The sequence below is a fragment of the Chroicocephalus ridibundus genome, chromosome 5 (assembly GCF_963924245.1).
Source record: "Chroicocephalus ridibundus chromosome 5, bChrRid1.1, whole genome shotgun sequence".
Lineage (NCBI taxonomy): Eukaryota > Metazoa > Chordata > Aves > Charadriiformes > Laridae > Chroicocephalus > Chroicocephalus ridibundus.
The window spans coordinates 29190719-29216037 of NC_086288.1; the positions used below are offsets into that span (position 1 = coordinate 29190719).

At 42.5% G+C, this 25319-nt stretch overlaps 1 protein-coding gene across 2 annotated transcripts; it reads right to left on the reverse strand.

Annotated features, from left to right (window-relative positions):
* Positions 1-581: 581 nt before the first annotated feature.
* On the reverse strand, positions 582-24844 carry DAPP1 (dual adaptor of phosphotyrosine and 3-phosphoinositides 1). Of its 2 annotated transcripts, XM_063336172.1 has the most exons (9): positions 24743-24844; positions 15409-15531; positions 12283-12416; positions 7818-7948; positions 5708-5755; positions 5403-5465; positions 3503-3588; positions 2838-2925; positions 582-2360 (listed from the first exon to the last, which is right to left on the reverse strand). In XM_063336172.1, exons 1-9 carry the CDS (start codon positions 24802-24804, stop codon positions 2310-2312), a joined length of 786 nt encoding a protein of 261 aa, XP_063192242.1. In that variant the 5' UTR covers positions 24805-24844; the 3' UTR covers positions 582-2309. The 2 variants fall into 2 exon arrangements, with proteins under 2 accessions (XP_063192242.1, XP_063192243.1); XM_063336173.1 differs by lacking the exon at positions 15409-15531 and having other exon boundaries at positions 24743-24834.
* Positions 24845-25319: the final 475 nt, after the last annotated feature.

Genomic DNA, 25319 nt, shown 5'->3' on the forward strand with positions numbered 1-25319 from the left:
ATCGCTGGGCATCAATGCCGTGCTCTTTGCTCCCCACCTCGTCCCCTCCCACATGCCCCTTGTGATGACTCTGGTGTAGACTTCCAGCACTAAAACCGAGCACCACTGGTCTAAAGGAGAGCTCTTGGCAGGTCTCTGCCTCAGGCTGGGAAAGGGGCCACCACCGCCCCCTCCCTTATACCTCACCCACCTTCAGTGTCAGGGGAAAACGGTGGTGCTGGAAATAAGGGCTGGGAATACTTGTCTCAAAAGCTCTCACAGAGATTTAAAGACGTCAATCAACCCTTTTCCATTTAAACTGAACTCCTGGCTTGAGCTTTCTGTTGCTGGTCATTACAGAAGCAGCTGGGAACTGAGCCCCAAGGCATCTCCCTGTGTATTTCTGACAAAAAGTGTTGGTGTTCCACCTAGGGCCGACTGTTGCCGTGAGCTTCTGTTCAGCTCACCTGCCTGTGGCTCTGCTTCCTCGGCCAGCCAAGCGCCATTTCTTTTACTGGCTTCAGTTCATGGCACCGTGTGCTGAACTCGCTTCTCACGTTTGTAACGCAGCTTCTTCATGTGAAACAGGGAAGGCTGCTTTTGTGGTTACGCTTCAAGCTTCATCTCCAAGCTGTTTTCAGAGAACAGTGATGCTGTTGGAGAACATCGGCGCGCTCTTCCCATTAACACTGCCTTTATCTCACACAAACTCATCAGAGCTTTAACTAAATGGGAGATGCCAGTTAAACTTCTTTAGGGGAAAAAGGAGGGCAAAGCTTTAATACAGTACAGGAATAAAGACCTTTATAATGACATTTTATTCAGAAAACAGTCTGTATAAAAATATTTACAAATATTTTGAATTTCTAAGTTGAAATAAAATGCTATTCCTATGTCCAAATCTAGATTTTCTTTCTCCTTCTGGCATGTTTTTTCCCCTCCTCCTCTTGTGTTCTCACAGTAAAGGCACCTATTGAGCACTGACCTGCTGCCTGAGCAGTACCCAGCCCTGTGCCCAGCGATTGCATAGCGGGAGAGGTTTGTATACACTGTTTCAGCAGAAACTTGAGCGTTTGCAAGGAGACTGGGGGCCCTCCCTCTTCCCCCACCTCTCCCGGAGGAGCAGGATGGCTCAGGGGCTCTGCCAGGTGGGTCAGCCGTGAGGTCAGGCCAGGCTGGTCTTGGGACCCTCCAGTGTGTCAAATTTTGCTTCCACAATGTAACAATTTTGACTCAGCGCCAAAGTAGTGGGCTTCCACTTCTCAACTCTGTAGCGAGCCACAATGCTGTTACATTTGCATGAGTCTTCCAAAATACAGATGGAAATTCGCATCAGGTCACGTAGAAGATGTATTCTTTTAAACTCTTATTTTGAGTGTACATGGTGCTTTTCTGTTACTGATCATTTAATATAAAGTAAGCAGTGCGTAACTCTAGAACATAGTTCTGGATAAAACCTCATTTTGAGCTCTCTGCTTGAGGGAAAAGTACAAAATCCAGCCCATTTTCAAGGGGTCTTGTAATGCTGCCAACAAATGCTGGTGGCTGCCACGGGCAATGGCTTCTGCAGAGCCCCGTCACCATCCTCAGGGCCCCGTGGCAGCTCTGTCATACAAGCACTAGGAACCAGCTGCCCATTTCTCATAATCCTAGTCTGTAAACAAGCGCGCTTGTATGGCACTGCTCACTGTTACCTATATATGCCGTGAGAAACAACCGTTCTCTTGTAGCCATCACTGCGGTACAAATCTAAACCACACAAAACCATATTTGACCAGAACTAAACATTACTCATCCATCACCTTGAAAAGGGACTCGAAATACTCTCTGGATTGTAACATAGATACTATTTACAAAAAGGTAATTTACCTCTGTCATTTTTCTTTTGGTTTAGAGCCTAAACACATGATACAAAAGAAATATTTAATACTTACAGAAAGGACTGGCTTTAAATAACAGGCTCAAGGTTAGAGAATATGCTGCTAACGGTTAGTTGTGACGGAGCTTACAATAAATTACCGAGAGTGCTCTGAATAACCACAAAAGTTTTAAACAGCCACTACTTCTGTGATTAGTTAACAGGTGTTGAATTCAGCGTGCACTACAGACACACGCCATGCACGTCAAACCCACACTCTGATTTTGCAAACGCCTCTGCACGTGACTCAACAGCTGGAGAGCCCTCAGCTGTAGGAGCTGGTGTGCAGACCTGGACCCACACGCGTGCCCACTGCGGGAAATGGAGACATGTGAAACCGTCCTCTTGTAAGTGGCGCCTTCCCCTTGGCAAAGCGGCAGCTCCTGCCAACAGAGAAGTACTGGCGGTGCCGCTAGGAACTGAGGGTGGCGTTACGCTGCTCCAGCTGCTTCCGTATTTGTGACTAGAACAGAAAGAGACAATCCATTGCTGTTTGTCTGCATGCCTGTGGGTGTGGTTGAGCATGATCAACCCAAATACTGCTATTTTTAAGGAAGTAACACTCTTAAGCCTTTACATTGTCTTCTCATTGCTTCCTTCATGACTCGTCATGTGCGGTCTGTGCTGATGCTCCATAGTGTTTACCATCTACCCAATGACATCCTTAAAGATGGAAGTAATTTCTTCTTTGTAATGCGTATGTGTGTTAAAAGGGCATCCCAAAAATGCTAAAGCAGGTTTGCATGCAGCTACATTATGCAAAAACTGCGTATTCCAATCTAGTTGGCCTGGAAGCCAGAACAAGTACTCCCTTCTTGCAGATAGGGAGAACGGTAGCACTTGGGTGCTACAGAATCAGTTTTATGAGGTTTTACGATGGCAGCACCAAGGGCACTGCTGCCTGAGGTGTACGGCCACGGAACACTGCACGTCAACTTACCAGTTTCCATCGCAGTATTTTAATCCACTCGTCAGCTTCTATTCCGGTTTTTGCGCACAGATAGTACGTCCTTAGTGGGAATACTAAACTGTAAGTAAACAATTAAAACTATTCCTTAATTTGCTACAACAACTTGTAGTTCTTCCTAAAAGTGAACCCAGCTGGCCTGAACCAAGTTGTTTAGACAGAGGAGGCCGTGCTCCCTCCCATTCAGTCAGCGGGAGGGAGGTTAGGCAAGAACGGCTTACAGTCATTCACAGCTCGGGGAGCCGCTGCCCCAGCCCCGTATGGACAACACACCCGCATCTGGGCACAGGAGCGGTTACTGCATGCGCCGTAGCGATGTTTGAGCTGGGAACGGGACCGTACCTAAGTTCCATGGGTTCGGGTGATGATTATACATGCTTCCAGAATTAGGAAAAGAAATGTCCACTACACATAGGCCTACACCATTCGTCCTTGCCAAGAGAAAACCCTTTTGGCAGCAGTAATTTGGCAAAACATTCCAGGACAGAGGTTTGTCTGACAGAAACAGATTCGTGAGTTAGAGGACGATCAGAGTTGCAACCAGCAAGGGAGCTTTCAGAAGCACCCAGTGGTTACATTTCAAGCTTCCCTGGCTATTTTGACATTTCCAGCAAGGTGGAAAAAGCACAGCAACTTACCAGAAACAATTGACTCTTTCCTGGGAATAGTCAAATTGCACAGCTGAGCATTCAGTTAAGTCAAGTGCCCGGATCGGTTCTGTGGCCTTGAAAATAAAATCGTTTTAAAATAGGAACATATGAAAACAGTAGATAATGCTAGTTTGGTTTATCTTCAATGCACCTAGACCTTTATGGGCACACGAGGTTTTTCCAGGCATAGGTGCAATAGCTGTAAGACCGTAAACCCAAACTAGCAAACGTAACGTCAGGACTAATGTGAGATGAATTGAACTGAATATAAAAACACCAGAACAGTCAGTTCAGATCGAGAAAAAACACACAGGCAATGTGTACTGCGGGAAAGCTTGAGCTAGATGCAGACTGCTGAGGGCTTGGTTGATGCACTATAACCTAACTGGCACAGTATCAAATCTGGTATAATTTCCAGCTAAGGTTTACAGAGATATAGGGATGGTTAAAGGTCTTATCAGGCCTAGCCAGCTGTTGGAGATTTAATTAATTCCTAAGTGCTTTAAAAGGATGAAGCTGGGTAGGGAGAAATGTAGAAGCAGAGCTAGAGCAGTGCTTGCTGCAGGAGGGATGAGGCTTGCTGTATGAGCAGTGTGTGTATAGCTGATGCTCTTGGGACAGGCCCAGGAGCGCGCAGGTGCAGGGATGCAGACTGACTGTGTATGGCTACAACACCTCTCCCTTAGGAGTTTTGTTCTGTGTAAACTGTGAGAGTCCTCCTTTGATTCGTTTCACTCGGCCTCACCCTCTTGAGCTCCTTGCAAGGGGCAGCTGAAGTGGAAGAGCAGCTTGCCCTCTGCCCAGGTGGCCTTAGCTATTCTTGTGGTCCCTCATCAGATGCATGGAGGTGCCTGTTGTTCTCTCACCTTTCCTTATGTTTTCCTATGGCTTAGTAGCTGTCAGTTACACACTGCGCTAGAAGAAAGTCACTTATACTGAAGCCTGCTAACAAATGCCATCCCAGGGCCACCAGCAAGTTGCTCGCCTGTAGGTATCTGCAACCACACAGCAACAATAGCAGTGCCAGGAGCTGCTGCCCACAGTCCTGACAGAGACACCTTCTTCACCTGGTAAGTCACAAATGCTGCTCAAATGTTTGGAGAGTTGCCCTTTGAAATCTTATGCTGGAAACTTAACTCAAGTTGGCTTGAACTGAAATGAAAACTGATGGAAGGTGCCATAAATATGTAACTGTTTATAAATGGTAATGTTTGGTAAGAGAGGGCAGTTGTGTATGCTGTTGTGTTAAAACCTGTTGATGCTTGAAATAGGGCTTGGCAGAAGTAAACAGTTTGTCTGTGTCTACAGAGGAACCCGAACTAGAGGTTTTGCAAGGGTGGAGAAACTCTAGAGGTATTTCTTATTTTTACTCAGTTTAAGATTGAATGGAACAGCAACTGTAAGGACAAATTGTTTTTCCTGGATGCAGCAGGTTAACCTATGGCAGAGTGCTAGGAAGGAAGGTATTTTTCAGTGAACAGTTTTCTATGTATAGTGTGCAACCACTTGAAATAAAAGAATGAAATTAAGGAATGCAAAATATACTACTAGTATTTGCAGAAATATTTTAATAGCATTGCTATCTGTTAGGTTGCGTGTCAAAGCTACCAATAAAAACTGATAGCTTAAAATTCATGGTAAACAACTCTGTCTAGTAGGTAAGACTGACAGAGCACAGTAAATGTTTTCTAGCTGTAAAACTTTCTAACCTCCTCTCATTGAAGTCATCAGCAAAACTCTGACTTTATTAGAAAGGTGTCACCCCTCTGACAGCATGGGAAGCTTTAGCTCAGGAAGCTGTGATGCAGACGCGGGAAGCCAGAGAGATGAGGAGGCTGCAGCTGCCTCTGTAGAGGTTTAAAGAGTAGAACTGGTGTTTGCTACTTACTGTCTGATCTTTGAAATACTTAAGTTCATTCCTATGCAGTGTAAACCACCTTGTCTTCCAATTCTGAAAGATCAAGAACAGATGGTAATTGTCTTGTGAGAATTTAGTGGAATGCTTCTTTGGAAGGAAAAACCTTTAAAGCTGTTGACTTGCTCTGGTTTACAGTCATGCTTTGTTGTTGTTGCTCAAAACACAAATGGTTCCTCTCTGCAGGGGAATGCAGGTGGAGCTATTTCAGCTCCACATTGCCTCTAGCTTCTGTGGGTGACTGCAGAGTGAAAGCAAGGAGTAAGAGTTTTCCTTACCTTGACTATTTTGCCTTGTTTTATCAAATATCCTTCCTTTGTACCAAGCTGTGAAGTGAGAAGGAAAGGGATCGGGGTTAGTGACTGAGCTGTGCTTCTATTTCCCACATCTTTGCCTACACCTGTAAGATGAAAGAGTAGCCTGTTTTTGGGGAACCTTCCCGTGGCCGCACGCCTTGTCCTCACTCCCGTGCTCCCCTCACACTCTGGATCCACCACTAGGGTAAACACAGACCTGCACTAGTGCTGAAGGCAATCTCTGAGACCATGTCTCCCTCAGGAAGCTTCTGGCTTGCATCTTCTCAACCAACCACAGCAAAATACTTGCGATTACAGTTTATTTAGTAAAGCTAGTTTGTTGTCTCAGTGCATGTTGTAAACAGAAGTGCCTGGGGTTTACCGGGTAGTGGAATTACCCACAGAAATCACTCTTGAAATGCAAGGCAGCGAGGTGAATGATGTTTTACTTAGGCATTCTCTTCTCTCAAACAGCCGTACGTTCAAGAGGAAAAACCTGTTACATTCAATATGCTTACTGAGAAATTGTTTGTTGAACCGTTTCTCTGCAATGATGAGTGACACTGGGACCTTCTGACTTCTCAGATACTCATTGAAACTCTGTGGTACCGCCCTAATTGTGAGACTGCTGATCTCAGAAAACCAAATTCTTGCCAAGTTAATTACTACTTCCTCTTCAAAAAATACTGCCTTTTTATTGGTCGTATGTGGAAGTCAAGTTCCTTTGGAGGTTACAGTAGAACTCAGCCACGAAGGGCTAGTTGTGAGAGACAGAAGTAATACATATTAATGTAACTCTTTGTCTTTTTCTCCAAAAATATACTATGTCATAAAAAATTTCCTCTCTGTTCTGAGCAATACTGCTCTGGAACAACCACCTGTCTTGCTAGATATGAATTACTAGGGATTTAAAGTCTCTAATTACTGTCCAAGTGAGTCACAGATGTCACAGCAGGTGGTCCAAATGGATATGAAGATGTTCTCTTGTTTCTCACACCAGTAAGGTGTAGCTTTTAACATGACACAGCTTTTTACTGTGCTCAAAATTACTCAGGCTGAGAGGGTGGAGGCTCTTCTGTCGTATCGCTCTATTTTGGGTTTAAGACTGTGTTGGAACACAGCAAACTGTCTTCCTGCTTTAAGGCAAGGTGATTCTAAAATAATAAAATCCAACTATGGAAATGCCAAAAAACCCTTTTGAGTAATGTGCCTATCAGGCTACAGATATTATTAACTTGGTTGTACCACACTTCTGTTTGGGGTTTCCTTTTCCAAATGTGTCCCTGCCTGTCTAGCACATCTTTGAAAATTTTTTTCAAAAGGTCACTTTTTAACTGACCTAGAAAGTCAGAGATGCTCTTTCCTTCCTCCCAGTTGTGAAGGATGCTGTATATTGTGAACTGGGCAAAATAATTCTAACAAGCAAAGACAACTGCAAAAATAATAGTAAGTTATGAATTTATGTCTGTCAGGACTCTTGTTTCCTGTCGTCTAATCCTCATCATCACAGTGAGACAAAACGTGGTAAATCCTGTAGCTTTTACTGTTTTGCTATTTAGTGTATTCCTTCCCTCACCTGTGGGTGGAGAGAGAGACACCACTGGATGTAAAGGATGTTTGGCAAAACAAGGGCTTGCTGTGCAACCCGACATACCTATTGTTGCACAGAGCCTGACGAGTGTTGTCAGAAAGATGTGAGAAGTGTTGTGCTTGTTTTTTGTGGTGTGTTTGGTTTTTTAAAATTCCTGATAATGTTACTGGTAAGATGGCATTCTGAAAGGAAGATAATAGGAGAATGAAAAACTTTTATATGTTCCTTGTTTGGATGGTGAGGCTTACCTAGGTTAGCTGCAGACAATGTTTTGCCAGTGACAGCACTGTAGGTCTCAGTGACAACACCTGTGAAAGGCTTTATTTGTCTTGGGACTGTACCTGGTGAGGTCTGTGTTTGTTTTGCCTTGCTCGGCAAAGACTTCCTGCATTTACGAACCCATAAAAGGATGAATTTATTGGTGTTATTGCATAGTTCACTCCAACAGTCATACTAAACTCGAACCAGGAGAAGCACCCCTTGCACCAGAATATAACTTACTGAAGGAGCATTTGGAACAAGATCACTTTCTGTCCTTCCCGTCTGCATCGCTGTGTGAACTCGGACAGACTCATAAATGGAAGGTTCTTCCACTTTCCGTGGGTAGGGATGCTTCAATACAATTAAGGTTCCTGGAGAGAAAAAGAGCAGGAGTAAGTCACCTGGCAAGACAGTCTTAGAAAATAATTGTCACTAGTTCCCAGTTTGTAGCATGATTAACTTTAGCTCTTATATCTTTTTAATTTTAGGAAAAGGTAATAACCTCCCCAGGATCTCTGCGACACTGCCTGTAAGGGGTTTTCCTTGAACAGGGGCAGGACTCAGGCCACGTCCATGTCAGGAAACAATCAGATGCTACAAATGACTCTCCCATACTGATAAAACTAGACAAATACTTCTAATGTGCATCATCTGAATAGTTTAGACTTTATGAAGGGTATTTTCCACGAAAATCCAGACATGCAAACTACAGAGGGGCACTTGCTGTTGTATTCGTTTGCCCAGTCTCACTTCCTTGGCTCTACTGTGTTGCTCAGAGCCCTCAATGCCTTGGGCGCTTGGATCTTGCCTAATTCCATCCCTGTACAATGCGAGTCAATTTGTTCTTACATCTCTGAAACAATAGCGAAAACCCTCTTTGTTTCTTCTAAGCAGTAGGTAATTAAACCCCTTCTGCAATGCATGGTAAGTGGCAACAAAACAAGACAGCAACAGGACAGGACCATCAGACAACCCTCAAAGGCAGGTGTTTCCTACCCTGCTTGAACCTGCTTTCCAGCCAGGGAGTAACTAGGTAATGTGGAACAAGTTGAAACACAGATTTCATAGTTACCAAACACTTACAGCTGAAATGCTGACGCATGTGTGATCAAGGTTTGATTTGTGACTTTCTGCCTGACGTGGTAGAAAGGGGGATCTTTTTCACTGCGTTTGTGAAGATGTGACTACAAACATTATCACGCCTGTTCATATGCAACTGTGAAAACTGTAAATATATACTGTGCCTTTTTAAAACCTATGAAATTACTAGTGCTTGCAGGGAATCCCTTGACACATTAAATTCCTCTCCTGCACAGGAGGCTGGCTGGGGGGGTAAGCAGGAAGCTAGACGAGATATGAGGCTATAACAGTCGTCTTGGTTTTGCTAACAATCTACTGCTTGCTGCGTAAGTCACTTAATCTGTCAGAGCTTCGGATGCAGCCTTCCCAACAGTAAGCCCACATTACCATTGCCTATAACTGTTTTACCATAGGTCTTTCCAGTTAGTAACGTTCTGATTATAGCCATTCTTTGTTTTCCAAATAAGGTCATGTTTATTGCACGTTCTCTACAAAAAGCTGTGTTCTCGATAGTGAATCTATTACACTATTCACAATAGTGAAGAACCTCCTTAAAATAGTAACTGCTACACCACCTAATCTCATGCTTTAAAAATAATGTCACAGCATGCCAAATGCTGCTCCATTTGCATTTTATGCTGATATTGTCAGCCCTTAAAGAGGAGGGATGCTAGAATTGGTAAGAACTTGGACTTGAAACCTGCAGGTGACTGAATAATTTAAAAGTGAAATAAAGTTTAAAGTATATATTTTAATGGGAAGGGCTGCAAAGGGAAGTGGAAAAATTGTATTTGAAGTAACCAACTGAAATCTGTTTGCAGGCACAGGGGGTGTATGCAAATATGATATGTTCAACGTGCAATAGGTAAAAAGTCAAAATTAGTTTAATTTTCTCTGGCCTTGCAGGAAAAAAAATGCTTTACCACTTAAAATGAAATTGAGAACACCCCCATTACCAGTCTACAGAAAGTAATCTTAAACCGTTGCACAGAATCAGAATACCATCATCTGTACACCATGCATAAAGACACCTGTTGCCGAACTGAGAGGAATAGTTTAACATTTTATACAATACTTGTTTTCTTGTAAGTCCTTCATGTTTCTTCTCCACAAAAGATACTTGTACAGAATCATCTGGTAACTGTATAAAAGAAGTAGTAAAAGCTGCACTGAAGCAAGAGTCTTCTTGCATGTTTGTGCGTGATATCTATTTCTAAGGAAGAATGAAAATTAGTCCCATTGTTGGAAATGGTAGCTTCAAGTGACTGACTTTTTTGTCTGGGTAATGACTTAAAGTTTTTATGTTTTCAAAATAGCTTAAGTAAAAAAAACTGATAAAGCAAACAGGTAGGAATAATATATTGACCTTGTCACTTTGAATAAAGACAGAAATATAGAAATATGATAGAATATTGCTTTAACATTGTTACTGAATAGATTCAGCTTGCCTCTTCAATAAACCATCTCACAGAACACAGCAGCCCTAATTTCCTTTTAATTATCTGTAGTTCAGAAGGAAGAAGAGTACACATTATACTGCAGAAAAGTAGATGTGAGTCCATGTAGCAATCCGGAGTGGCAAAGCTGCAGTAAGACAAGATTTGTCGGTCTTGAAGCACAAACCCCTGCAGCTGTCCCAGCAGGAAAGAACCACTGTGCTCCATAGAACAGTTTGCAGAGGTGCAGGCCTGTGTGTTCAAGTACTGATCAAAGCGAGTCCGGTATGCCTCTTCAGAGACAAAACTAGCTCCAGCGAGACAAAATTTACATGGAAGATAGTGGAAACCATTACATATTCTGTCTCGTGGGTCTCTGTCTTATAAAATCCTGCCCATGAGCAAGGAGGAGATGAAAAATGCTATCATGCCCTCTCATTCCCGATCTCACAGTGTTTCTATACAAAATTGTTTGTAAGTACAACAAGGAATAACTTGTTATTGGTCCAACTACTTTCTACTAATGCCTGAGCCAAAGGTCACTTGTTGCTTTTCACTGAAAGTAAGCGTGGCCTAAGAAATCAGGCTGTATTTTTGGCCCTTCTGCCAACCTGCTGTGTGACCCTGTGTTGGGCTGGTCATTCTGCTGTGCTGACACTTGTCTTAGAGCGGGCTCTGATGACCCTCTACTCCCTTTTTGGTATAAATTGGTTACCACCCAGGAGACCTTTGACACCTGTATCTGATGGAACATTGCCTGAGCCACTAACTGTCTCTTCCACTCTACTGCTATCCATGGTAAGGTAAGGTGGAAGGTTTCTTGATGTGATGTTCAAATGGTTTTTCTTACTCTGTAGCACATCCAACTTAAAGAGGTTTCACAGAGCCAGCAGAATCTGATTAGGGAGCTTTAAGGTGACAAGTGAGCCCATCATTCAGCAGGGGTGATCCTGTGCACAGGGCTCACATAACACCGATGCCTTGATTACTAATGTCTGTAACACGGGCAGTGAAAGAATGGGGAAATACAAGCTTTATATGTCAACTGAAACCTTTACAGCGTTAGACCTGTGGGTGCATATCTGATTTCACAGGAAAAACAGCTTACTGGGACAAAAAGATACATGTAGGAACTCTGTGTTCAAAGCACTCTTTAAAGCAACTTAGAAAAATAATGCTTTGAAAGATGAAAGTGCCATATTGAGTGTATCACTGCATTTTTCTTGGAGGGGGAGGAGGGAAGTTGCAAAGCCCCCTTTGAATTTAATGCTTGTGTTACAAGAGCACTGGTGTGTATTTAGTGTGTGACATATTACAGTTATTGCATGTGACAGCAATTATTTAACTGGTCACTTGCATATATAATTAGTACCAGTCTATGCGTTATTTGCATACACATTCTACACAGGAGACTGAAGTTTCTGGCACTAACTTGTACTGATGCATCTTCAACTGTTACATTTGAATCTAAACCTAAAACTGGCATTATCATGATAATATGTATCTGTTTCTCCATGGAGTCAGGTCTGGTGGTGTTCAACACTCTTGTAGGAATCAAGTTTAATCTTTTGACTCTTAATTCAGGTAGCATGTTGGCTGCTAAAGAAGCCTGTGATTTTCTTTCTTTTTCTTAAAAACAAGACAAATCAATGTGATGGCAGATGGCATCAGCAGGCTGATCCACTGTAGACAGAAAGGGAGAGGTAATACAGGACACACTCCCTCCGGGAAACATACCACTCCAGACTTCTTCTTTGGATGAATAGTGTAGGTGAACAATTTCAAGTCCTTCTTCTATTTATTCTTACTGGGGGATTTCAACCTTGTAGATGAACATGTATTTGCTCACTAAACACCCCGCTTTGGTTTTGCCCTTTTTGAGAAGGTTCTGCTCCTCCCAGTACATGCGTATTTTGAAATGCTTCCTTCTGTCTCTGAGAAATCAAAAGGAGGTCATGCCCCTGGTTAGCAAAAACCCAGTAAGCTTACATGTAGTTTGTCTCCAGAGTACTTGAAAGAGTTTTTGAAGAGGAACATCTTAGATACTTGAGGTTAATACAAATATGAATTTCTGAAGCGGAATGCTTCAGCAGTAGAACTACCTGATAACACATCCAAAGCTCCTTTTGCCCGGATCTCCGTGAAGCATGACTACAAACGTGTTCATACAAACATATGGTTCTCCTTACCTGTTTCACTTCCAATTAAAGGCTGATTTGCAAAATGCATGACTAGTTCTTTCAAGCTAGAAAATTCATTAAATCCAAATTTGAATGAAGTTCCTGTATGTTCAATGTGGAAGTGTTTCACAGAATCTTTTCCCCTAAAAAAAAAAAAAAAGGGAAATTTTAAATTCTGTCAAGGCATAAATGCCAAATACATTTGGCATGTATAACCCTTCCATAGCAGCTTCCACTACAGGAAATCTGGTCCAGATCACAGGCTGACAGTCACTGTCCTAGCATTAATACTACTGCTATTACTGTCCCTCACTAATACTCAATACATCTCAGACTCAAATTTATTAAGAAAAATCTAATTGCTGCTTTACAGACAGGAGCTTATGAAAGTCTAGAAAGGCTAAGTAAATTAAATTAACTCTTATGGCAATCAATAAAAAGATTACAAACGAGGTTTCCAGCCTTCTGGCTAACCAGGATGATATCCCTTCACTTACCAGGCTTTAGTCTTGACGGTGTATACCTATATTACTCGTTATATGTCTTACTTCTCAGGCAGCACCCCAATCTCATTGAAAATATCTCCTGTTTCTCTTTCAAAAATAGACTGGCTCCTTTTTGCAGCCAAACAAGGTTATTAGGATTGAATAACCTAACTTTAGATACCTAAGGCTTTAGAAATTGTCTGCTTTTCCTCTGTACTCAGACAAATGGTTCCTCTATGGTGGGCAATGTCAAACATGAACCAGGGTCCTTAGTCAGGGAAGTAACAGCTTTTGTTTATGAAAGCTGATGGTATTCAGAGAAGCGTGCAAGGCCTCACTTCCTTGATGGGCAATTATTTTGACTTCAGAAGACGCTGAAGCACTTACTGCAAGTGTATCTCCCATGAAAAAGTTACTTCTGTTAATGTTACTAGCATCCAAAATAGTCCAGAGAGGACTTTGTCTCAGGAAACATGTATGTAGCAAATATACTGAAAATATGATGAAGAAGGGTATTCATAGCATCTTTTCCATTGTTTATTGCCAATTCCACAGGAGATTATAATTTCAAACAGGAATTTAAACAAATATTTATCTTTGAACAGTACTTGTGATATTGTAGAATGTCTTTCCATTGACTTCCTACACATTTTGTGCTACAGTCAGCTGGGACACAATGTGTGCAAGCTAAGTGCAGATGCCCTACAACAGCTGCTGTGACTTTGCTGCAGCGACAGGGGTTTCATCTTTTCATTTAATTTCACAATAATACAATGTTGCAATGAGAGCAGCCTCTACTCTATTTCCTAGCTCCTTTTTAAAGTTGGCTAATTTAGCTGGGGGAAGGGATTTCAGGCAATATGGGAACCCTCTTCTTACAGCTGTCAATAAAAACCTCAAGAGATGCCTAAGCATTGTTTCCTTTTAAAACAAACTATAATAATGACTGAAGTTCCTTGTGAGGCAGAAAGTAAAAGCTGTAGAAGACATTTTAGGAGAGAAAGAATATGACAGCTAGAATTGCCAAAGTCATCCTTTCTACAAAAAGGTATCAGAATTACTTATTCTAAAATTAAGTTTTAATATTAGTCAAAAAATGGAAAGGAAAACTTACAACAAAAACAAAGGTAAACAAACAGTAGAAAATTATTAAAACATTTTAAAATCAAAATCGGTATTTCAAAGGAGCTGTACCACCAAAAAACTAATGTAACAGAATAAAAGACCAAACTCCAGATGGGGATATTCAGTTCATATCATAACACAATAAATTAACTCTTGTTCCTACATGCAGAACTGAACAGGAGATTAGAATTGACCTGATGCAGACTTTTCTAGGTCTTCTAAGGCTAGAATTTGTTAAAGCAGCAAATTTATTTTCACTAACTAATAATTAAACTAACACTTTAGCTTTTGTTTCCTATTAATAGAACAACTATTTAAATTCTATTTTATTACAGTAAGCTGTTTTCTGAGTGCCTTTTAAAACTATCTTCCATATATATATATATATCTTTTTAAAATTGTCTGAGGTAGATTACCTCAAATAATATTTAGTTACATTTTAAAGTCAAAAAATATTAACCAGCAAGACAATGATTCATTTTAAATTACTTTTTTTAAAGGAAAGCTATTATAAATACTACTGTTCATTTTCCCCAAGACTTGCACTCAATTCAGTCATCGCTACTCTGAATACTCATTTTGTAACGTCACCTTCAGATCTGTTGGGCACCGCCCCAAGCTCGTGCATACATGTCTGTCTATAGTGGTAATAACTTCAGCAGTGTATGTATAGGCACACTTGCTCATGGGTCTTCTGTCAGAGATGAGTGAAGCATGTTTCTGTCAGTGTTAGGTTGATGGTTGGACTCAATGATCTGAAAGGTCCCTTCCAACCCAGGCAATTCTATGATTCTATGCCTTTTATACCTTTGGGTATAATCGCCTTCTTGGGAGATTCTTTAAACGTGATTCAGCAGTGAAGTAGCCAGGCCAGGCTACCTGTGCTCTGTATGAGCTGTGTCCTGAACTGATGTAAAATGCTGTCACTGACTTCAAGGGCCTGATGTCTGTCACTTGCAAAATGCTGTTCAAATCAGCCATGCATTACTGGCTAACACTGAGTTTTAGCCCAGAACAGAGGAGTAAAACCATCCACTCAAACACCAGATCACCTCTCAGAGATGATGGTTCCTGTTCAGTGATCCAGAAACTGGTGAAGGTAGCGTGCCTATTAACTGTTATATTTACTACTACCCTCACCATAAAATTCTCCTACTCCCATCAGCTGTTTCTTAAAGTCTTGTAACTGCCATAAAGAATTTTATCATGCAGACTGAAAATCCACAGCCAATCCATGGAATGATGTTTTTCACCACTAAGATTAATTCATAGTTTGGAAAAATGAGAACAATTTTCAAATCCAATCAAAAATATTTTTTTTCTTCTAACAAAATGTCATGCAGCAGAATTACACACGGATTAATACCAATATATTAGGAATACTTATTAAAATAGTTTGAGCCCTAGGAAGCAATCTGCAGGTCATCTCAATGCATGAGACATGCAAACAAACATGGGAGTAAGTGAATATTGTAGAACTGCTAGCTGTGCAGCATTAGATAAATCCACTTGTGTCATACTCTACCTTACAGAGAGGGAGTATAAATCTTCCCTTTCATTACTCTTCCTCAAGAGATAGCTTCCATCCTGCCCATTGGAAAGCAGCAGCGCTTCTGCTGCATGTCGGGTGAGATTATCATGATACCACCTGGGAAGACACAAGGGATTCAAGCATCATTCGCTCAGCTCTTAACTGACAGTTTCTGCCACGTTGTGGAGCCGAGTTAGAGAAAGAGGAAGGACTGCAACTAACACTTCTACAGTTTTGAGTTACCATCCTTTTCGAAGGCGCACACAGGTTAAACAGAACTCTGCCCCCTTCAGCATCCTCCTTTTGATGCACTCAGAAAACCATTTATTTTTGCTAACTACAAAGTTGTGTACAAACAGCTGACAGTTTGCTGAATCTAAAAAACCCCTGCAAATTCCACTTGCATGAGCAACAAATTACCCAGGTCTATGCTGATAAGGTGAAAGCAATTTTGAGGGGTATACAGGATCCTCTGTCTATTTTCAGAATCTGTACTTCCTGACATATCTACATGCTTTGGTACGCTTCCTCTTTTGGGGCAAACAGGCAACACTTAAATTCCTCCCAAGCTCTGTATTTCCCGCAACTCGGTTCATCTGCACTGCTAAGATCTGCAATCAAACACATTTGCCTAAGCTTAAAATTTTCATTTGAAGAATAACCTTTTTGGAAGAAGGAACAGAGGAAGGGACCAAAATTAACTGACAGAATTTGAAGTGAAAATTTAAGAAATTTCAACATTGTTGCAGGAAAACATCTACACGGCTGCTTCATTTAACTTCAGTTAAAACTGACTTCATTCATCATTTTTTTTAATATGAAAAATTCCACAGAAAATCCACAGAAAAAAATCCTGCAAAAAAGACCATGAAATATTGTTTATGGCTTCGTTTCCATACAGAATAATTCACAACAGAAACACTTGATTTCTTTCAATAGAAAAGGGTCTCATTAGAAATGATCCTGAGACCGAACACAAAAAAAGAGCCGCAGCTATAAAAGGCTGGAGTGCCAATCCTGTAAGAGATGCCACGTGCAGATATTAACAATAGTTATATACACACACCAGAACCTCTGGTGCAGAAGGAGGCGGCGATACTGTACCCAGGGCACAGCTCTGCAGGGAGCATGCTTCTCCCCTTGTCTCTATGTGGAATGGTGCCGAGTGTCTTTCCCCTTCCTTTAAACTGTGTGCACCTGCAATATTGGGGTCAAAGTCTATTACTGTTTCAGACAGAGAAATACAGTTTGACTGAAAGCAGAAGTGTGACTGCAGCACTTTCTGGTATTTGTATCATGGCAGTCTTCAGACTGAAATGAGGTGTAATTGTATACTCTTTCTCCTTATCTGTTCATTGCAAGTTGCCACTTGGCATCTCACACAGTTTTATCTCTGAATTTAGACGGCTGCCTACTTGAAAGGCCAGCTGGCTGACAAATTGCTTTTTAAGAGACTCCAGACTGTTAACCCTGTGGAAGACAAGATCCATGTGAAACTCAATACAGGCAGGGTGTTGCTGCTTTGGCTCTAGAACGTGCTCTGTGGACCATCTACACAGTAGAACAAAATAATGAATATTTAAAGATCAAAGTGCCATCCTCTGAAACACCTGTTAGGCGAAATCCGCTTTGGGATTAACTGCCCAAGTGACAGTCAAAGGTTAGATCCTGATGTGATGAGGATCATACCAGCATGTACACTTGGCCAGACACGCAGCCGAGAAGACAACGTTGTGTTTTGGGTGGAATTTCCTAACACTATCTTTCTCACTTCTGTGCAAAAGAAACATACGTTGGGAAAATCTGTAAATGGTCATTTTCATAAAGGAGGCATATTCAGTTTGTGGTTGCTCATAAGTGTGCTGTTACTTTATTTCCAAAAAGCCTTTTACTAAGATTTTAAAATAGAAGTCACAAGTATAAAAGATACCGTGTTTAAAGCTACTTTCTTTTTACACGTAGAAGGCCAGTGACTAACGAAATGTTACCAATATGCAAAAAACCCCAAACCATCCAACCACAAATCAACAACAAAAACCCACCCACTGAATTGGGAAAATAACATTGTTTTAAAGTGCAGTTTTAAATCTTTGCTGATGAGGTTGCACCACTCCTCTTGCCTAAATAATGCTGTCTCAGACAAAAATCCCTCAAATATTACCGTGTTCCTCTTGCTCAGCTTAAAAAATAGATGTGAGACAATAGTACAGATCTTAATGCCAAAGTGACTGTGTTACACATGGCTATTCTTCTCCTCCTCCTGACTGTCACAGGGGGTTCAATCAGTAACAACTGTCAGGTTACCTGGATATTCCACTCTGAAAATGGTCACTCAAAATTTGTTCCAATTGCATGAACGCAGGTAAAATTTTAAAATGCTGTGAAAAATTTAGCATTTGCACACAGACACCAGGAAGGTAAATAAACACACACCTATGCAAAAAGTCTACTCTCCCAATCAAGCCTGCCTGATGACACAAATACAAGTAAACAGGACTAAAAAGAAACCCAAACCCTAACAGTGGTTAGACAGTACTAGATAGACTTCTGTTAAACAGAAGGACTCCCCCTCTGACACATACTTAAATTTATCTTATTTACACAAAATCTTGTAGGCAGTTCTTTTGAAATTTGCAGGTAAATCAAGGTGGGAGATATGGCTCATTCAGCATGATGCTGTAAAGGGCAGTCATCTTTCACTTAAGTTTTGGTTGTCTTTTGAGTGATACCTGTGGGAGGAGACTGTTGATAGAAAATATAATACTATATTTACCTTCTTGCCTCCTTGAAACAAAAAATTAATGAAATCAAAAGGTTTTCCAAACACTCATCTGTTTGAAGCCCTTAGCAAGTCCTTCAAAAAGCTGAACTGTCTTAACTCTTTCATTTTGAACCATGGTGCATATCTTGCATATTGGGCTATTTCCAAAGGTCTTCCCAAAAGTCATCTTTATTTGACCCAACTTACAGAGTCTTGTATTCTCTACAAAAAAAAATCCAGAAATATGTCCTGTACTTTGACACTTGTCAGGCTGATAATCACTAGTAGTGTAGAAATTACCTGGGGTTTCTGATTCAGATTTCTCTGAAGAACACACAAAAAGAAAGATAGAACAAAGTCCTTCCCCTGCTTCAGAGCCACTTCTGCTGGCTGCCCCTGGCCTTGCATGCTTTCCTGTCTCAAATGCATACACACTTATGGAAGGTTTTTCTTTTCTAATTATTTCATTTCTCCTACAAAAAAAATCCTGCATGCTCCTCCTTTTTGCATTCCTTATCGACTATTTGACTAGCGATCTCAGTTTCAGCTTATAATTGCTGTCATTTATCCATTCTTGTTACTTTAACTTTGTCCTAAATTAGAGTAAATCTCTTTATCCCATATGTGTAAGCATGTTTGTGTTGTCAGTGTGTGTTGTTGAAGGACCGTGCTATTCTTCCTGCTCTTTGGAGTGGAAGAGTCTGCCAGGCCCATGAAAGCATGTCTCTAGATGGGCACACAGCCCTAGTGAGATTGCCTTTGTTTCTCTTTGGAAAATAAAGCATTTTCAGAAATCAGTCTACTCTCTAGATCAGGTTGCATCGGTGACAGTGTAGGAAGGGCTTTATGACACTGCTGTTAAGAGGAGGAGGAGAATGGAAGGAGACACACAGTGCCCCAGAGAGCCAAAGCTCATCAGAGCGCACAGCCTTGCTCTAAGGATCTGCCCACCCAGTCACTAGTGGGGCTCCCCCGTGGGGTAAGCTGGTGACTGCCACAGTATGAGCCATGTCTATGCTGGCTGGCTGTACCACTGCAGCTATGCTAATCATCACAACTCCAGAATAGGGGACACTCACGTTAAAATCTTCTCTTTCATTAAGATGTCTGTGTAGCTAATGTAGTGCCTAGACCTCCCTACACAGTGGTGATGAGGAAGAATATGTTACAGCAATGTTTGGGGTGGGAAACTCCCTCTTCGGGTAAGAACATCATCCTCAAAATGTGCAATTTTCTTTAATAATTCAAGATGTTTCAATGAAAAAAGTTAATGAAACTTCATTTCTCTGTCCCCTGTAGATGAGACAGCCTTTAGGTATGGCATCTGTCATTTCTGATCATGCTGTTGACAAAGAAATCGTATGGATATTTTGCAAAACATTTCTGCCTGTGTAAATAGGGGCTGGTGAATAAAGCTGTCGCTGGCATCAGGTAGATTAACTTTTTAACAACACCGGAATACACAAGGAACACAAGGATGAATGTTTAATGACCTGGATGATTCTCTTGTCAGCCATTTCTATGTGCAAACTGCGTAACACCCAGTAGAAACGCTTGCTTTTCTTCCTCGTAGAACTGAAAGACAGCTAGCGCCAGAAGAGAGGACAGATAGAAGTCCTGACTGGCTTTTGTTTTTATTGTCTGGAATGATGACTCTGAGGTACACCCAGCTAATCAGATAAAGCAGCAGGCAGAGGTCAGGCTTATTTTTTGTGTCCTTACCACATTATTTTCTCAGATAGTTATAGCCTGGATAGAGTTAGGAACTGCGTGCATGTTTGGCTTGCTTTTGTAAAGAGTCAGGCAATTCAAAGTTCCTTCTCTGAAGCAGGAAGGAGATTCTCAGTATTCAGCTGGGTGATCTCTCTGCTCCCTCCCCAGAAGCTCCATCGCAGAAGGTGCAATACTGATGGTGCTCCTGGGTGGGTGACCGTCCCTGCGGAAAGCACCTCGGCTGCCTGAGCTGCAGGAGCCCCGCAGAAATGCAGTAAATCTAATTAATCTCTCTTCTGTTTCTGAAAGGGAACAGAGATCCACACGAGGGAGAGATGGTCCGGATGTGCTCTCAGTAGGACTTCAATATTATTCAGAGCAGTTATTTACCCTGAGGGTTGGTGGGTTTTTTGGTGGTGTAGATGTTGGCAAGTTTTGCACCTTTTTTCATATTTTAAAAAAAAATCTTTGACCACAATGAGTTGAATTTTCTTGCACTTTAAAACTATATACTAGCCTCAAAGACGCATTACCATTCCTAGTTAAAAGCAGTAGTACACTGTAATGCTTGATGGAGTGAGTGGGAAAGCACTGATTTATCTACTTTGGCCAGACGCAATGATCTTCATGTGCCTGTCCGCCAAAAATCACTGTACAAAACAATGTCACTAGTTCTCTGTTATCTGCGTGCTGGATTTCAGATCAGATCTGCCAAGGCTTGTTTGGTTGTTTTTTAATTTTATTTTAACTTTTTTCCTAATATCAAACCCTAGAAGCATTACCTATCATCTTAAAGTCGCAAAGGGCTCTTTGTACCTCACATCAGTAGAAGTGAAGTTCTGGCAATGTTTTTAATAGCACATGAGTTGACAGAGCTCTAGAGAATCTACAAAAGGGTGAGAATGCTAAGATAGAAGTTATAGGTGGCATTCAACCAAAATTGCTATTTATTAGACATCCTTTCAACATGTCACACTGAAACACTTAGTTATGCACCTATGTAAAGTACTTCATTGGAATACAAGGGTGCCATATTCAGAAGTATAAGGAAGTAACATCAGTGTATCCAGCCTTAAAGTTCATGTCTTCTAACTGTAGGCTTTCACTAGTTCAGCTTCTGCTTTTCACTTCCATTTTCTCACCCCCTTCTCTCAACGGCCTTGGTTCTGATTTTCACCCAGTTCTTTTGCCCGCTCTCTAGCTGTTGTAATTTTACCCTTGTTTATATTAGAAATATAGATGAAGGAAAAAAATTCTTATGACCATTTGCCCTGTCCTGTCATATTAGTTCCTCAATTCTCCAACTCTGTCATCATCTGATCTAGGCCTGCGGTCTGATTTCTCTTCTCTTACTAAAACTAAGCATGAATTGTATTGTTTAGTCTTACCAAATACCATCTGTCATGGTACTGTCAAACCTGGAGCTGGAGGAACGTAAAAGCTATGCTGCAAGGGATGATAAACAACGTTTGGACTGCGTTACAAAAACTTGTTTCCTCTCGCCCCATTCTGTTCACCTCCAAAAGGCAAACAGTGTCACCAAAGCTATGCTATGCTGGGACGGAAGCTGTGTTACCAGACCAGCCTGTGAATACTCGGATGACGAGATATTCCACATTCTCACCTCTTGCGCAAATAAAGTGAACTGCAACGTGGAATTCCCCAAACTCGCATCGTATGTGATCAGCCACAGCAGTTTCACACTGCAGTGCGCAGGCTGTCCTTTTGGCAGTAACAGCAATAAATGCGATTGGAAAAAGACTTGACCTCAGCAATAGACAAAGGGACCTTCAAAGAAGAATCACAATGTCCATTTCCTTTTCCGTTGAGCCAAGATGCTTGTATCTCTTTTGTCAAACTTCAGTGCTCCCTTTTAAATATTTTCTTAGTTTTAGGGAAGAAGTTAATGCATGAGATAACAGGTTTTTAACAACTTGTTCTGATTTTCATCTACCTTTTCATTAGGCATTAGTTCCACCCATAAACACATTGACAATGAAGCTGACAGTAATCTGAATTTTCACTTTGAACTCTTGATTGTTTGACCACCCAAACTCTCCAAATAAATACAAGCCATCACAGACTGAATGAAATAGTTAAAAAAAAAAAAGGCTAAACACACCCCTCTTCCTTTCTTTTGTTGTGAGGTCAGAAAGTTCATCTTTACTAATACTGAGGCTCTGGAGAAAAACAATCCAATCTGATAAAACAGCTGTATATATGTCTAGATCTTTCAGTGACTGTGATTGTCCCTGATGATAACTGGGATTCTTAAATCTTATTTCTTGATCTTTTTTTGGTGACAGATGGGATACTTCTAGAGCAGGGGTAAAATAAAGGTGGGGTTTGAATATACGGATTTTTTGGTTTTTTCCTCTCCCTCCCTCCTGCCTTGCTCTCACCAGCTCTGATACTCTCAGTGTAATTACAGGGGCATTAATCTAGAACAGCCCAGCAAATACCAGGTCCTGCAAACCTAGCAGATAGTTAGACAGGTTTTACACTGTACACCCATCTCCATTGCTGTCAACTTTCCATTTTGATGAGCAGTGGAACTGGTAATTTACGAGGATACCCTGGTACCCCATCTCCTTTCTCTTAAAGAAAAAATGCTTCCCGTTTCACACTTCTTCAAAGCTTTAACTTCTTTGATTTTTGCACAGTAAAGCAGAAGCTCTAAAACAACCTGCTTCAAATTCCCCCCAAAGATATGTGAATGTCAAAGCTGCTCCTCATTTGAATGACCCTTGTCTCTGTTGGTCTTTACTACTTCCTCAGCAGAATCAGATCTCAGTTGTGCTAGACACTATGTTGGGTGTAAGGGGACCTCAGCACTGTGATAGCACCGGGGACTGAGTTTAGGGTTTTGGTGGCTGAGAATTTAATGTTATGGTCTGGAAAGTGACATACCTACTTCTCACAGCTGAAACATCATTTACAGTAAGAGATCTTTTAGACTATGCTACCAGAATGTTTGGTGTGTGAGGACTTCTTGGTCCTGTTCAGAAAAAAAAGCATTAAAAAGTGGCTTTACTAGTAGATGAAAAAAGGGCTTTGTTTAATGATTTGAAGGAAATCTTTCCTTGGCGTTGCTTATTCACCTTTAGTGCATTTAACTCAACACACTGCCCTGTGTGTTGCTCTGGTATTTTGCGGTAGGGTGAAAAGTTTAGGTTTTACATTGGAGTGGAAATAAAACAGAGAACCTACAGCTTTCAAAATGTGTATTTGTAGCCTTCTCATTTGTAGTCTTTCCTTCTCGCTGCTACCACGTCAGGTACCACATCAAGCTGCAGGCCCACAAGATCATCTATGAGGACGAAATCCTTGCCAAACAGCAAGGCTGTTTAGAAGTACAGGTTACTGGCATAAATCAACTCAGGCCATATATAGTCTAAATGAATAAAAGTCTGGCAATTGGAAATCATGCTTCCCACAGCAGCTGCAACACTTTTTTTTTTTTTTTTTTTTTTTTTTTTCCCCTGTAGATACTTTTGTAGGGTGAGTGTAATCTTACAGATGTAAAGGAAAAGTATATAATTGCCACTCTGGGTACCATTGCAAAGTGCTACTTCGTGTCATATGTGTTACATGCTTCAGTAACAGGCACTTAATTAACAGGTTCTTCTAAATATGGGAAAATACCAGCAGTGTGGGGATACTAATTCCAAGTCTCTTTGTTACACTCCAATTTCTTCACTAAGTGAATTAATCACAAAAAAACCCCATGATTTGGTCCTTATCCATAAGTACCCAGGAAGCAAAAACCTTTACTTTTTTCATCTGTTGTTTTTGAATGCAGACATCAGAGCCTTTTTGCCTTTTCAGTATCTTCACTGGCCCTTCTTCTGCTTTGCCTCCCCTTGCTTTGGTGTCACTGACTGTTCCCACCCTGGCCTCCCAGCGCCCACCTGTGCCGCTCCTCCAGCCCGCGTTTCTCCCCACCCACGGCAACACCGCCTGTGGAAAAAGTAGCCCGAGCCTTCCTCCAGTAAAAAGCAAAACTAACTGGCAGACAAAATGGGACAGGGAGCGAGGTCTGTTGCAACCTTCGGCCTTCCTTTTCGCTCCTCGGGTTTCGCTTTTGAGCGAGGGAGACGTCCTCGGAACGGCTCTGAACCGTCCACCATTCTTGCTGCCGAAGCCTGAGGCGCTCTGGGGAAGCCTGCTGCCTCCCGGGGCCCAGCAAGGAGCTGCCAGCATGGTGCCCGGGATGGCGGCCCTCTGGGCCAGGGCCCAGGCCAAGCTACGGGATGGCCAAGAGGACAGCACAGCTCTGCAGGCGGGGAGGACAGGCAGCTCTGAGGGCAAGCTCTGGGTCTGGTGCTCCCCTGAGACGCGGGCAAGCAGCGCGGCACAACCACAGGTGCTCTTGCTGATGGAGAAGGTTGCAATGTCGCAAAGATTCTGTGAGTGAAGCTGTAGCCCCCTTGCCTCTTATTCTCCACTACATTTGAAACACCTGCCAGCTCTGTAATCTTTCTATTACTTATTTCTCCCGCTCACCTGTGGCACACCAGCATCCTCTGTACATGGGAGCCTGCCACCCTTTCAAACCTGCCTCAGGGACAAGGTGCCGTGCTTCTGAGCGGCTGCACACTATGCACGAAGCCCTTTGGTGCACTCGTTAAAATAACCCCCAGTTTATGTTATTCCTCACTTCATTACCGAATCCAGCAGCAAGACCCAGCGGATCTCACCCTGCCAGCTCTCCTCGGGTAGCCCGACACCACCCGAGGGCCGCCATTTCGGATGGGGACTCCCCCGCGCCCCTCAGCCGCCCCCGGGCTTGGGCGGGGGCCGCCATTTCGTGACGCCCCTCCTGTCCGTCTACCCCCCGCGACGGCCGCTCACCCGAGCGCCTCCAGCTCCTCGTCCAGCGGCGCGGCGGGACGCGGGTCCCGGCGCTGGGTCATGGTCCCGCTGAGGGACGACGGCTGCCCGCCGCCGCCTCCGCGGGCCGCTGAGGAAGTGGGCGGACGGGGCGGCACCTCCCCGGGCGTTGCCGTCCCGCCTGGCCGCCGCGGAGCGCCCCGTTCCGGGGAGGCCCGCCCCGGCCCCGACGGCGGGGAAGTGACCCCCTTCTTCCCCGACGCTTTTCGCTCCCGCCCCGGCCCTGTCAGCGGGCCTGGCCCCTCAGCAGGGGCGGCCGGAGCCCCCCGGGTGGCCAGCGGTGCCCAGTGTGCGCCATGTCCCTCCCATACAATAATTCATATTTCCAGTTACTTTAATCCGTACATCCCAGAAGTTCATGTTCTTAAGCGTTACGTGCATGTTCATTTTTCTCCTGCCATGGGTGCCCTGCTGTGTCCGCCAAGGAAGTCGGTGGAGGTTTCTGAGTGTTACGCGGCATCCATCCTTTCAAACACTGCATACTAGAGGGTTTTTGTATTCCCCAGCACTTCATGGGCAGTAATTGGTACAGGTCTGC

Bases quoted from the DNA above. Each gene is read 5' to 3' on its own strand.
- DAPP1 (XM_063336172.1), bottom strand. From the start codon at position 24,804: ATGACCCAGCGCCGGGACCCGCGTCCCGCCGCGCCGCTGGACGAGGAG. The intron at 12,417-15,408 runs GTAGAGTATGAC...TTTTTTTTTTAG, and splicing joins TTATACTCCCTCTCTGTAAG to GGGAAAAGATTCTGTGAAAC. The intron at 7,949-12,282 runs GTAAGGAGAACC...TTTTCTCTCCAG, and splicing joins TTTAATTGGAAGTGAAACAG to GAACCTTAATTGTATTGAAG.